At 42.8% G+C, this 14,631-nt stretch overlaps 1 protein-coding gene across 1 annotated transcript in view; it reads right to left on the bottom strand.

Moving 5' to 3' along the window:
• The window catches only part of LOC122814504 (Snf2 related CREBBP activator protein), a 3,617,155-nt gene that overhangs the window by 2,527,894 nt on the left and 1,074,630 nt on the right, over positions 1-14,631 (bottom strand). Inside the window, exon 8 of the mRNA XM_044087079.1 lies at positions 13,803-13,955. Coding sequence (XP_043943014.1) covers positions 13,803-13,955 — 153 coding nt within the window. The remainder of the gene's footprint in view (positions 1-13,802; positions 13,956-14,631) is intronic.

Below are 14,631 nucleotides of genomic sequence, written 5' to 3'. Positions count from 1 at the left end.
CATGTGCATCCTGCCTAAAGGAACTACAATAAGGGAGGCTGCCATCAAGCCTAGCACTCTTAATATTTGTCGTGCAGGGACTCTCTTGCTGTGTAGAAGGAGCGAAATTTGCTGCCTGAGGTCTGATACTCTTGGTGGGGGGAGAGTAACTTGAGCCAGGGAGGTGTCCAGCTGTGCTCCTATAAATAAGATACGCTGTGACGGCGATGAGACAGATTTTCCAAAATTCACCGTTACGCCTAGTGAAGAGCGAAGACTGATGGTGTAATCCCTGGCTAGTAGAAGATGATACTCGGTGGTGGCGCATAGTAGCCAGTCGTCTAGATAAGGAAACACCCGGAATTCCCTTCGTCTCAAGTGAGACGCTACTACTGCCATGCATTTGGTGAACACCCTGGGGGCTGAGGTGAGACCAAAGGGCAGAGTGCGAAACTGGAAATGACTGGCTCCCAGCCGGAAGCGCAGGTGATCTCTGGACGGCCTGGCCATCTTGATATGGTAGTATGCGTCTTTGCGATCTATAGAGCACATCCAGTCGCCCTTCTGCAGAAAAGGGAGGATTGACTGTAGCGTGACCATCCGGAACTTTTCCTTTTTCACAAAGGCATTTAACTTGCTGAGATCTAAAATTGGCCTCCAGTCCCCTGTTTTCTTTGGAACTAAAAAGAACCTTGAGTAAGTTCCGGATCCTATTTTGTCCGCCGGGACTGGTTGGATGACTCTGTTTTCGAGCAACCTTCCTATCTCTATGGTTGCCTGGTCTCGCAGTCTGGGTGGAACGTCTGGGAGTTTTTTGGAGTTGGGTGGCATTTTGATGAAGGGAATGTTGTAGCCTCTGGTAACTATGCTTTTTACCCAGGAATCTGATGTAAGATTTAGCCAGGCCCCTGGGTATAAAGCCAAGCGACCCCAGACTGCCTCCAGAGTAGGACAGCCAGGCCTGCACTCAGGAGTGCTGGAAGGGCTTTCCAGAGAAAGTCTCTCCGTCGCCCTGATTTTGCAGACCCCCTCTGCCGGCTGGGCGGCATCTTCCATTTCTCCCCCTCCTCTGCCTCTGGAGGGGGCGTCACTTTGGGTGTGCTGAAAAGATCCCAGAGTCTTTCAAAACCACATTTTTCCTCCTCATTGCCCTTTAGGGTATGGTCTAGATGGGACGGAAAAACAAACCCCTACGGCAGACAGGGTCTTCCCTTCTTGTTCACACCTCGTGAGAGTCTCCTTTACTTTTGGCCCAGGCCAGGAGGCACCATCAAAGGGGGCGTTGGCAAAGGAAGACTTAAAGGCTTCCGCAAAGGAGCATAAGCGCAACCAGGATTGCCTTCTCAGGGCGATCACTGAAGCTGCCGCTCTACTCGACCCTTCCGCTGCGTATGAAATCAGCCTCATGGACGAGTTGACTATGGAATTTAGGGTGTTAAGTTGTGCTGTCACTTTCTCGGCGACAGCAGCATCTGTGCGTCCCTGGAGAGCATCTCCCAGTTCCTTAATGAGATCTCTCTGTAAACACGTGAAATGCGTAAGGTAGTTGAGCGATCGGATGGAAAAAGTCACCGAACTAAATATGCGCTTCCCATATCTGTCCATTGTCCTAGAATCCTTATTAGGAGGATGGACAGAGGAAGATGATTCAGACATCTCTTTCTTAGTGGCCGCCGCCACCACCATAGTATCTACGGGAACTCCATTTGTAAGATAAGATTTATCCTGGGGGGCCGTCATGTATTTATTTGGTTTACGAGGGACTGATTCCACTGTATCGGGTGTTTCCCAAGCCCTCCGGGCTATTAGATCCATGAGATCGTCAAAGGGCGGAGTCACCCAGGAGGTAGAAGGTTGAGTCCCAAATGCCTTCAGTAAGACAGATTCATCCACAGAAGAGGTAAGGGTTTGCCAGTCCCCCCTTTGTTTCAGGATTTCCAAAATGTCTGCAAACGAGACATCGTCAGAGGGGGACCCTTCTGTTTCATCTAAATCGGTATGAGATGTGAGAGATTTGTGAGGGGAATCTATGCGCCTCCTCTTGCACAGTCATTTCCTCGGAACATCCTCAGCGGGAGCTTCTGGGGATGCATCTGAGGAACCAGAGTCGCCCTGTGGGGACTTCTGAGGCATTGGGTCTCGACGCTTGGTAGGAGCCGAAGGCACAGAAGCAGAACGCGGACGTTTTGGGGAAGGGGACGAAGATACTCGAAGTATGTCTGATCAGACAAGACCTTCCTCATGATGTCAAAGGCACCGGTGCCCCGACCCGATCCAAAGAAGGAGGTCTTTTCTCCGGAATTGGAACCACGGGCTCCGACACAGAGGACGGATCCGAACTGATCTGAGCTGAGGCACCGAGGGGAAGAGTCGGAACCGATATCTCGTTTCGACTACCCCCCCCCCCCGGAACCTAGGAAAGATCTTCGGCTGGTTCCGAAGGAGTCTAGGTCAACGGAGCCGATAGCACTACTGGAGGCTTCGGCACCAAGGGCTCTACAATCATCAGTTCTTCGACTCCTAACTCCGATGACTCGACAGGTCTCGGAGGAGGAAGTGTTGAGGGAACAGGAATAGCCTCGACTTGCGAAACCAGCTGGGATGAAACCTTGATTAATTTGGACAAAGCCGAGTTCTCCATACGCTTCTGTACCACTCGGTCCACATCGGAGTCAGAAAGGGGCCTCGAAGAACGGGTCGAAGGGATCAAAGCAGTCACCGAGCGAAGGATAGCAGACGGTGGTACCTCTGATACCGGCTCCAAGACCTGAGCCTCGTGCAGAGATAAACTCTCGACACCTGGCACCAAAGTCATAGGAGCCGGTGTCCGAATCTGAAAAGAGGTGCTCGGAGCTGATGACTTGGGCTCAGACACTCTTGAAGACTTCGACCCCTTCGAAGACTTAGAAACCTGTTCAGCCTTGTCCAGGGCCTCCTGAAATTCGGGTTTAAGCAACCCTCTGTCAACCAACTTCCTGCGTCTTTCCAGCATGACCCTCCCACTAAAGGAATGACAAATGGAACAGTCTTCCTGCAAGTGGAGAGGGCCAAGACAGTAGACGCAGGATGAGTGGTTTGTCAGTAATGGACATCTTCTGTCCGCACTGACACCTTTTGAAACCAGATTTGGTCTTTTCTGACATTTTGAAATAAAAAGGAAAAATCCAAGAAAAAACACAGCACACTTAAGAAAAAATTCCTATATAATTTTAAGTGTAATACAATTTAAATGTAATATATATATAAAAATGTAAAACACACAGCACACTATGATAGATATATATATATATATATATATATATATATTTATAGAATAGAAAAAGAAAAAGTTAAAGGCAAAAAAACTTTTTTTTTTTTTTTTAAATACTGTCAATCCTGACAGAAAAAGCCCGAAGGCCTTAACTTAGAATTTTTTAAACTAAACCTATATTATAATACTTATTAAACACTAAAAAAATGAGTAAAAATCTGTATAAAGAGATGTATATAATAAGAAAAATAGAAAAAATTATACTGGCCCGAGCCTCTCAATGCGATCTGCTGCTAGCGGCAAACTAGATCTGAGGGTTAGCACCTGAGGATCATGGGATATTACTGTGCCTCGAGCTTTCTCGAAGATGCGGAGCTAGTGATGCGGCCGACTCGGAGCAGAGGATCAGTTCCGAACCCGTGTGTAAGAACAAACGGCGAGATTGAACAATTTCAAATTAAGTCTTTAACATCCACAGTTATAAATATTATGTTGTCCTTATATAAACTAGAGCCTATTTTATTCAAAAAAAACCCAAGAATCTATTTATTTATTATTTATTTTACATTTGTTAACCGGGAAATTCCGACTGGACCAGGTCCATTTTCAGCGGAGGCCCGGGGAGAAAAGCTCGAACATCAAGTTATACAAATACAGTACATCCAGCATAATACACAAAACAGGTTACATCATGTATGCTGAGCATAGTAATATAACAAGAATTAATAAAAACACTCCAGGTAAAAGATATAGAACATGGATAAAAAGACAATGTCAGTCATACTTTGGTAAGAAAAGAAAATATATCAAGTAAGATTCTACAGTTAAAAGTACCCTTTCAGATGACCAAGCCTACAGGGGATCAGAGCTCCAGCATGTGATCAGAGAGGAATTTGGGGAGTTAATAGTAGTATGGGTAGGATTATGTGATACAAGGGCATAACCATGTACTAAGAAGGTGCGATTTGAGGGAGTTTTTGAATATGGATGTGGAGGGGGCAGTGGACACAGATAGGGGAAGAGTTCCAATTTCTGGCAACGGTGTGGGAGTAGAGCGATTTCCCTGCATTATTGTTAGCCTTGGTGATGGAGAGGAGAGACTTTTCACTGGATCTTAGGTATCGGTTTGTAGTATAGATGGTAAGTAGGTTGGATAATGAGGGGGTTTTTTCAGGATATTTGAGAATATTGTAGGCTGTGCCCAGCTGGTGATAGTTAAGTAGCTGTGGTAGCTCAAGCCATTTTAGTTCTTTTAGTGCAGCACAGTGATGGGTTCTATAGGTTGAGTTAGTAGCAAACTTGGCTATTTTATTGTAGCATGATTCTAGTTTGTCTAGGTCACATTGTCTGATTTGGGTAAAGATTGGTGCTGCGTATAATAGAGTTGAGAGGAGGTGGCTTTGTGCAAGAGTGACTCTTGCTTTTTGTGAGAGAAAGGACTTATGCCTGTATAGGGAGCCTAGTTTTTTGTGTACTAGTTTTATGGTATGTGAGATGTGAACATCAAAGTGGAGATTATTGTCTATTTCAATGCCCAGAAGTTTGGTGTGGTTAGAAGGGGAGATGGTGGTGCCGTCATTAGAGGTTATGGTAAAGGAGAGGGGTTTTTTTGATCTATTAGGGGTAAATAGTAGCAGTTTTGTCTTTTTGGGATTTAGAATTAGTTGGATCCCAGATATCCATTTTTCTACTGAGATAAAGGTATCTTGAGTGAGTGTACGTAGGGTGGTGGGAGATGAGGCGGAGCAGATCAGAGTTGAATCATCTGCATATTGTATGAGTGTGGCATGTTGTGTAGAGCATTTGAGGTTATTTGTGAAAATAGAGAACAACAGCGGGCCCAGTATAGAGCCCTGTGGGACACCTATGGTGGCTGGAAGTTGTGTAGACAGAGTTCCTTTCCACTGGACTGATTGTTGCCTGTCAAACAAGTAGCTTCTGAACCAGGCCATAGTAGAGGAGGTGAAGGATAATGATCTTAGTGAGTCTAGTAGAATGGAGTGGGAGACCATATCAAATGCTTTTGAGAGGTCTAGGAAAATGGCTGATACATATTTGTTATCATTCCTGTGAAGGTTTATATAATTAGTGAAAGATAAAAGGGCTGTGGTAGTGCTGTGATGTGGACGGAAACAGTGTTGTGTGGTAGATAGTAGATTGTGTGTGTTAAGAAATGTCATCACTTGCAAGTGGATGCATTTCTCAAGAATTTTGGATAAGGGGCAAAGGATGGCAATAGGTCGGTAGTTGGAGAATTCATAAGAATTACCTCCTTTATGGAGAGGAATGATGAGATACTTTCCAGAGTTTGGGTATGTAGCATTCTAGTATGGAGCGGTTGATAAGGATGGAGACAGGATATCATAAGGACTCACTACCCATTTTAGGTATGCAGCAGGTATGTTATCAGCTGCTAGTGTGGTTGGCTTTAGTTTTAGGAGGAGTTTTTGATAGTTGAGGTGGGCACTGGTGATAGGCTGAAAGAGGGGGTGGTGTGGAATAGGTTATGTTGTGACTGAGGTAGAATGTTTTTGGTTATTTGACTGGACAGGGCCAAGATGGATTTAGTAAAATGGTTATTAAATTGAGAAGCTGTGTCTAGGGTATTGTTAGTAGAGATGGGTGCTGGGGTTGTGGTTTTGCCTGGCTTTAGTAGGGAGTTAATGGCATGCCAGAATTTTTGTGGACTATTTGAATATTTCCTTTGGGCGCCAAGAAAATAGTTTTGTTTGTTTATTTTGGATTCAGCCTTGGCCTTGTTTCTAAGCTGTTGATAGTATTGTCTGGAGCTAGGGGTTTTGTCAGTTTTCCAGATTTTCCAGGCTTTACCTCTAGCATTTAGTAAGGCTCTGGTGTCTCTATTTAGCCAGGGTGCGTAGTTGGCTTTAACTCTGATCTTTCTGCTGGGAGCTAGACTATTAAGGATGTTAGAGAAGGTTGTATTGAAGTAGTCTACTGCCTGGTCTAACCCGAGTGTCCGTAGTGGTTCCCAGTTGCAGTGGCTTAGGACAGTATTTAGGTATCGTGGGGTAAGGTTACGGTCATCGCGTACAAATTTGTAGACTACTGGTTTGGGGTGATTGGAGTGTTTCTGGAGTAGGAAGGTGGGGAGATGATCACTTAAGTCATCTGGGAGGCAGCCTACTGTATAGTTTTGTTTGGGATAGTTGGTTAGTGTCCAGTCCAGTATGGATTCTCTCTGTTTTCTCATCTATTCTAGTTGGTTCTTTAATTAGTTGAGAGAACCCATATAGATTGTTATGTGTAGAGGGGCTGCTGGAGTTACAGGTTGCCCAGTCAGTGTTAAGGTCTCCTAGTAGGATCGTTTCCTGAGGTAGATTGTCCTTTGTCCAGTGTAGGATGTCTTCTATTATGAGCGAGTTGTTGCCTGGAGGTATATAGCAGCATATTATATTAATCTTCTTGGTGTTTCTTATGGATAGGACAGAAAACAGGACTTCAGCAGTTTGAAAAGTGGGTGGTGTGCAGGAGCTGGAGGTTAAGGGTGTTTTTAAAGAGAATGGCTACTCCTCCTCCTTTCCTGTTTGTTCTATCGGATCTAAGTGTATTATACCCTGGGGGAAGAAAGACTTCATCTTGGATACTGGGTGTAAGCCAGGTTTCTGTAATGGCGAGTATATCAGGGTTGTAGTGGGCTATGAATGCATGTAGGTCTGTTAGCTTATTGGTAATGCTTCTTATGTTGAGATTTAGGATTAGCAGGTCAGATGTTTGTCTAGCCGAGAGGGGACCTGGATTTGGGTGAATGTCACCAGAGGTTAGCAGAATTTGTATGAGTGTCAGTATGTGTTTTTTAATATTAATTGTTTGCGAGCTTGGTCTATGAGAGTTTTTCTTAGTGTGATGAGATGGTGTAATTTTTGTTAGTGAGTAATATGTAGTTGTAATGATTGTAGGGCAGATGTAGAAGTCTGAGTGAGTTTGAGAGGGTGGGCTAGTGTGGGTAGTGTGATAGCAGTTGTGCAACGGTAGATCTGTTTGTAAGGAAGTTAGGAAGGTTAGCGATAGTAGAGCTAGTGATAGGGATGTGAGTGTGGGTAACATGATACTACTTTGAGTGAGAAGTACAACTAGGATTCCTGGTTGGTTGTGTGTGAGGGTAGAGTTGTGTTGCCTGGGAATGTGTTTCGGGAGTGGGATACAATTGGATTGGGGGGTGGGGGGAGGTAGGATGAGTGGGTTGGGCTAGTTGTTAGGGAATTAGGGGTTGGACTACTGGTCAGGTGATTAGGGGTTAGAATAAAAGGAGAAGTAGTGGGGGCGGAGCAAGCCCGAGCGCAGCGAGGGCGAGCGAAGCGGGCTAACACCGACTCTAAGTGTTTCTTTAGGCTTTGGTAAGTATGTAATGTTAGCTTAAATTGTAATATGTTCAACTGAAATTTTAACTGTAATTTAATATGTTTGCACGAAGTTATAGGCTATGAATCTGTCAAAATGTGTGGAAAATTAGTATGAAACTTCTTTAATTTCATATCAACGTATATGGCCAATGGTTGTGTTTTCGATCCTTGGGAAGAAACAATAGGTCTCAAAGGTGGGTTCTCTAAATCTTTATGTATCTTGGGTATACCAAAGATGGCAGGTATAATTGGTTTCGACACTTTTAAAAAATTGTACAAATTGGTATCAATAAGACCCTGTAGTAAATTGTCCTCCAGTATTAAGTCTATTTTCCTATAAGAAATATTGACTTCATTTCTGGATACTATAGCATACCTATTGCCCTCATCAAGTATATCCATCATTTTCTTGGTATAATCCCATAGATCCATCAGTACAACCCCACCACCCTTGTCTGGTTTCATTATACGTAATTTATTATTTTCACTTAATTCTTTGAGCAATTTATTCTCTTCCCTAGTTAAATTGGATTCAACTTTTTTGTGTTTTTTTGTATTCATCTCTTAACAATCCTGTAACACATCCTTCACAATTGTGCATATCATAATGTAAAGGGGGATTATAAGTACTAGTCTTCAACACATCTCCCTTGTTATTTCTATACCCTTCCTTGTAAATGGGAAACCAATTCAATTTTCGAGTGAATAATTTAATGTCTAGTAAAATTTCCTCAATGCCTAGTTTTACTGGTACAAATGTAAAACCTTTTGTAAAGAGATTAAAGTATTCCCTATTTACCACTACATCAGTATATATAAAAGTTGTCCTGTGAGTGAATAACTACTTTGGACAAAATTTCTGCTTTATTGTATCCTAAATCAACGGTATCAGTCTCCTCAAAATTGTCAAATATACCCACACATACATCACCATTATTTGAAATCGTTGTGGTGGAACCATCTATCTCCTCCCCCTGTAACCCATCGTTCTTTGTGGGTGCATATAATAATTCCCCGTTACTTCTGCATATGAGGGTTGTTGTGCTAAATATTGTATCCTTTCGGACCTCCTCGGTCCCTGCCCTCCTAAAGGGTTTTCCCTATCAAAATTTGCATTCCTTTCCTTATCAAAATGCTGACTACTTTCATAATCTGAATTAACATTGTAATCTGTATTACTATGCCCCCTATGGCCTAAGTTCACCTCTTGTATTATAATATTCTCTGTTCCTATAACTATTCTTCCTTCTGTATTTCTTGTTTTCACAATAGTATGCACATCCTTGTCTATATTCATTCAAGTCCCTTTCTAGTTTCAGAGTCTTCTTTTTATGACTCTTTGAAACTATATTGTCAACCTCATGCATTGTTCTGAAGTATATATTTTTGTAGAAAACAGTAAATCAGCATTAATTTCCACATTTAATCTATTTCAGTTTTACATTCTGCCATCAACTCTTCATTGTTTTATCATAGCCTTTAAAATAGCCAGCCCACAATCATTTAAAATATCCATAATAGTTTTAAAAAATTCAGAATCATTAATAGTATTGTTAGGAAACTTATTTAATCCAAGTCCCTTAGGGACGATTTTGTTTTCTATACATTTCATTAAATACCAGTTGTCCAGAGCAAGAGTTTTGTATCTTGTCAACTGTATTTTTAAATTCTTACATTTGTCCTTATAAGAAGTATTCTCCACTCGTTTCCGCTCATCTCGAGGAACGAGGGTACCAAAAGAATTGTCCAACCACTGTTTAAAATCCATATTCACAAAGTGTTTTTTATTAATAAACTACGTATATTTACACCTTCGTGCCAACTGTGGATTACATTTGCCTGTATCAAAGGGTGTTGGAGAGAGCTGAAGTGCCATTATTATTTATATGGAGGAGAGCCTTTATTGTTACCGGTTAAAGTCGCTGGTGGATATTTTAATATTTCTTTGCCTGCAAAATGCAGTTACTGGAGCCAGGCACTTTGTGAATACCCTGGGCGCAGTAGACAAGCCAAAGGGCAGCGCAGAGAACTGATGATGCAAGTAGCCCGCTTTGAAGCGTAGGTATCTTCTGCAAGATTCCCCGAATGGGATATGCAGGTAAGCTTCTTTTAAATCTAGTGTTGCCAACCAGACATCCTTGCCTAGCATAGGAAGTAACTGTTGAAGAGTCAGCATCTTGAATTTTGGAATGTCCAGAAAGGTGTTTAGAGTAGGCAGGTCCAGAATTGGACACCATGATTTGTCTTTTCTGGGTACCAGGAAAAGTCTGGAATAGAAACCTTGTCCCTTTTCCTCTTCTGGTACTGGTTAAATAGCCCCCATGTTTAAGAGGGAAAGTACTTGTTTTTGAGCCTCTGCCCACAGATTTAGGGGCAGGTCTGGCCACCCGTTTGGAGTTGGCAACGTACGGAAATTAAATCTGTATCCCTAGGACAGTATTTAAAACCCATTTGTCCTGGATTATGAGCTGCCAGTTTTTTGCATGAAGAGCAATCTTTCCCCCCAAAGGGGCGGCTGAGAGGCAAGTGCTTGGTAATTTTAAAGGAAAGTCATTGAGACTGTTTACCATAGGGGGGTGTCTTGTTATTTCCAGATCTGGAAGTGGAAGCACCCCACTGCTTAGTTCTCAGAGTCACTTGGGACTGAAACCTGGTGCTTTTGGTGTGTCTGGGTTTGGCTTGAGTGGATCTGGAAGGAGCTGCAAAGGACCAGTTCTTAGTACGCCAGTGTTTACTAAATCTTGGAGGTTGCACTTGTAAGAAAATCTTTCACAGTTTGCATAGATTTAGCTTTATTTTCCAGCTTTTTTATAACTTCTTCAGCCTTATTGCCAAACAGACTGTCCTGATGCAAAGGGGCATCCAACAATTTTGCTTTAACATGATCAGGCAGAGATTGCTCCTTAAGCCAAGCATGCCTTCTAAGCACAGACCCAGTAATAGCAGCCCTGCAAGAGGCCTCTAAAGAATCAAAACCACATTGCAAAGTATGTTTACTAACTTGTTCAGCTGAATGCAATAAATCCTGTAAATCTTTATTTTCCACACAGTCAGAAATCAACATAATTTTCTGTTTAAGCAGTCCCATGATATGCTGCTGATATTTTAGCATATGAAATTGACAGTTTAAAGCCCTGACTACCAAGGTTGTAGAAGTATAAAGCTTTTTACTCCATCTATCCAGCGCCCTGGAGTCTATCAGAAGGGGTAGGATTTTTAGCGGTAGAAGCCTTAATACCCTTGTGCCCCTGAGAAATGGTTTCTGGGTCCGCAACAGGATTTTTGAAAAGAAACTTGTGGGACTCAGGAACTCTGTAGTATCTGTCTAGTTTACTAGGAGCCAGAGGCAGGGAATCAGGGGCCATACTGGATTCCGAAAACACATCAACAATGTCTAGTACAGGAGGTACAGCCAAAGGCCTATGCTGCGGAAGGAGGAAATCCCTATGCCTCTTTGTGGATTCAGAAAATTCCTGACTTTCCCAGTGGAAATGCTCCCTTAAGGTATGTAAAAGTTTCCCCCCAAAAAAAGTCCTCAGGGGGGAAGCAGAGGGAATAGAATCCTCTGCATCAGAATCCTCATAAGTAGGTATGAACAACTCCAAGTCATTAGAAGAGTCAGAAGAAAAGAGTCCTGTTCAGAAGATTCATACTCAAGCTCAGCTTTAGGCCTTTTAGAAAGGGGGGGGGGGTTTGACTATCCCTGATTAGAGTAATTAAATCTTTAGCCATTTTGATCACTTGTTTTTAGGCATAGAGGCCTGAACATGTGGCCTGGGCGTCGTCTTTTTTTTAGACCTAGATCGAGATTTAGGCCTTAGTATTGAAGGTGGAGTCGGTTTAATATGCAAGTCTGTAGGCCTGAATACACCCTCAGAAGCCGGTGCCTGCACAGCGGCTCCAGACCCATCCAAGGCAGACATCTGCGGGTTCCACAGGAGAAGCATCTTGCGGCAAACCGGACTCCGAATGGGTCTCAGTAGAGGCCTGCGAATCAGAAGTAGCGGGTATCAGGGGCTGCAAAAGCACCTCACTGAGTACCAGTGAACTGGCGACTGGCTTAGGAGATGCATCGTCAGCAGTTTTGGACCTCAACGTCCTCTTTTCTTTGCATTTTTTCAGTATTCTGGTAGTCGGATGGCTAACAGACTTCATTTCTGTTTAATTAAACTGAGAACCGAAATATTTAGAGACAAAAATGAACCTACAACGAATAGTGTGCTGATTAAATAAAGCACAAAACCGACAGCAAGGTACGTCATGGTCAGGGCCTAGGCAAGGAATACAGTACAAATGAAAATCTTTGAGATATTTGATTCCCACAAGTAATGCAATTATTAACTTTTACTGACATCGGTAAGGAAAAAGAATTTCCCCAACGGGGTACTTAGCTTTAAGTTGAAGACTTTGGTTCTGAAACTCGAAAATGAAAATTTCAGGAGTCGGCCGACCGGCACTTGCAAACTGCTTCTGCTTCGGGCACCGTATGGCAAGAAAGACTGAAGTAATGACGTTGGCTGCATGTTTTATACCCCTGACAACCTGACGTCATGAAGAAGGGTCAGCAACCGATGCAGGACCCAAGACTTTGTTAATCAGGCCGACTGAGGGCAACCTACCAGCAGATTACCCAAATGTAATGACTGCAACAGTGAAACACGAAGAACATCCCATAACAAATAGAAGTAACCAAACCTTAAATGAATAACTTCAATTCAAAATCAAATACAGATAGATCAGCAATAGACAGGCAGAGAACAGCAAGTCAAGCGAGCACTACAGCAAAATAAAAGTCTAGACTGAAAAGGTCATAGAGCAGTTGAAGGGATGCTTGGTGAAAGAGTTACTGCATTCTGCTAGAGTCTTTTAAAAGGTATCCAACTTCTTGGCATATGCAGGATCAAATTCAAGCTATCCAAGTACCATTCTTAGCAATCGGCTACACAGGGATGAAATATAATAGTATATCTCTCCTCCTTCTCTAGATCCCCAAGCAGGTGCATTGTAGATAAAGGGAAGCGACATGAGAACAACTCACTGGACTTCATGAGTCTCAAGTTCTTCACAAAAGGGTTGGGAAGGGGAGTAGAGACTAGAGGTAGTGGAAGTCTCTCAGACTCTTCCTATTAAGCATAGGAGAAAGTTGTGTACCTCCCATTACCTTCAGGAATGGGTCCAAGCACAGTTTTGCACACATTTCAGCATGCAGCTTAACAGGGAGCCTACACTTAGGAAGGGGGGTGGCCTGCTCTAGGCTCTTAAAAGTTGATTTCAAGCTATATCCCCTTACAGTACTGTTTCAGCCATTACTCAAGCTCCCAACACCAGATATTTGCTGGATGTCCAAGACCTGAGCTACAACCGTGGCAAAGAATGACATAATTCCTACTATAAAGACCAACAAACGCAGCTAGTATTAAGGGGAGGGTGTCTAGAAAAGGAAATTTCAAGCTCAGAGTACTGCAAGCCTTGAATGAGTGATGCAGTCTCAACATAGATTAAACCTGCAGTCTCTCATCACTATCAATCAAGTGGAGGTTGGACTGCACCTACATCTTGGAACATACATACTAGGACAGCGACTACTCAGACCACCACAAGGGCCTTGTAGTCTTGAGCAAAAACCTAGTGCTTTCTTGAAGATCAGTTCAGCATTTGTGAGGTCCACAAGGACATTTTACAAACAGGCTCACTTCCAGAAGTATAGGTCTTGTTCTTATCATCATGAGCTTTGGTTTCTCTGACCTTACTCCAGCTGATGCATGAACCTGCACTGCTGACCATCCTACCAATCCTAAAGCAAAAAAATTCCAACAGGAGCCATCCTTCTGCTTGAAACTTATTTCACTTTTTTGATAAACTTGCAACTGGCACTTAAAGCAATGCTTAATGGCACGCTCTTATCAGGGTGGTAAAAACAATGGGAGTGTGGCTCTTGGCTATTAACAATGATCACCTGTGTACACCAAGAATATACAGTTGTATACAAAATGGAATACACCACCTTACCAATTTCTCATAAGTGAGCTCCTAGCCATACAGGATAGGTACAAGGACTAGGCAACATGCTTCAGCAAATTAAGTGCAATGGATGAACCAAATGACATGACACATTAAGAAGCAACCACAATCCTGATTCACACAAAAGAAAAAGGCTTCACTATTTGTGCATACTTCTGTGTAATTAACATCTGCTCTCTGTTACTGCATACCTGAAGATTCACTGTCTTCTTTCTCTTCTGAACTTGATGCTTCCTTTTCCTCCTCATCTTCAGAATTAGAAGAGTCACTGGTTCCTTCAAATTTAAAATCCTCTTGGTAGGCCCCAGCATACTTTTCCATTAGTGCTTCCACAGACAAATTACCTATCACAGACAGATATAAAATGCATAGGAAATGGTGTCAAACAGAACACTAAAGCAACATTTCATGTCTGCAAACATTACAGGGTGATACATGTAAGTAGTGGAGGAAAAAAAAAACTGTCACGTGTTACAGAAAAGTTTTGTAAATATTGTGTCTGTTTCCTGTGTACAGCACCCTGGTAAGAAGTACATGCACAGCAGCTACTGGGATCCCCCCCCCTTTTAGTAGTACACACATGGTACCAGACATGACCCAATTTAACTGCATGATCAAGCTGGTCAAAGCTCGCCAACAAGCACCACACTGGTGTGAGGCAGTCTGCCTGAAGGAATGCCTTTGTTCTGCTACTCCTGCTATAACCACTAGCCCATCGCTCTCCTTCCACACAGCAGGGATGGGATAGTTCACTCCATCATCTCAGCCTGCTGGTCATATGTACTCCATTAGAACCATATAAATGTTTTCTTTTGCTATCTAATGGCGCCATCACTATAGAGGAATGCCATATTGGCTACTACATTTTCTGTTAGTCAGGGAAAGTGGAGCTGTTAGGAACTTACCATAATAGTAAATGCTACAGTATATTTGCTATTGAAGTCATCACTTCTGGGATTCTTGCCTGCAGCAGTCTGACGACCAGCCCTACGGTCTCAGTTCTGGCTTCAGCCAACTCAC

Source organism: Protopterus annectens, chromosome 10.part0 (genome assembly GCF_019279795.1).
Source record: "Protopterus annectens isolate FY-2018-M chromosome 10.part0, PAN1.0, whole genome shotgun sequence".
Classification (NCBI taxonomy): domain Eukaryota; kingdom Metazoa; phylum Chordata; order Ceratodontiformes; family Protopteridae; genus Protopterus; species Protopterus annectens.
The sequence above is the reverse complement of the archived record's forward strand: the minus strand, read 5'-3'. Positions and strand labels throughout refer to the sequence as shown.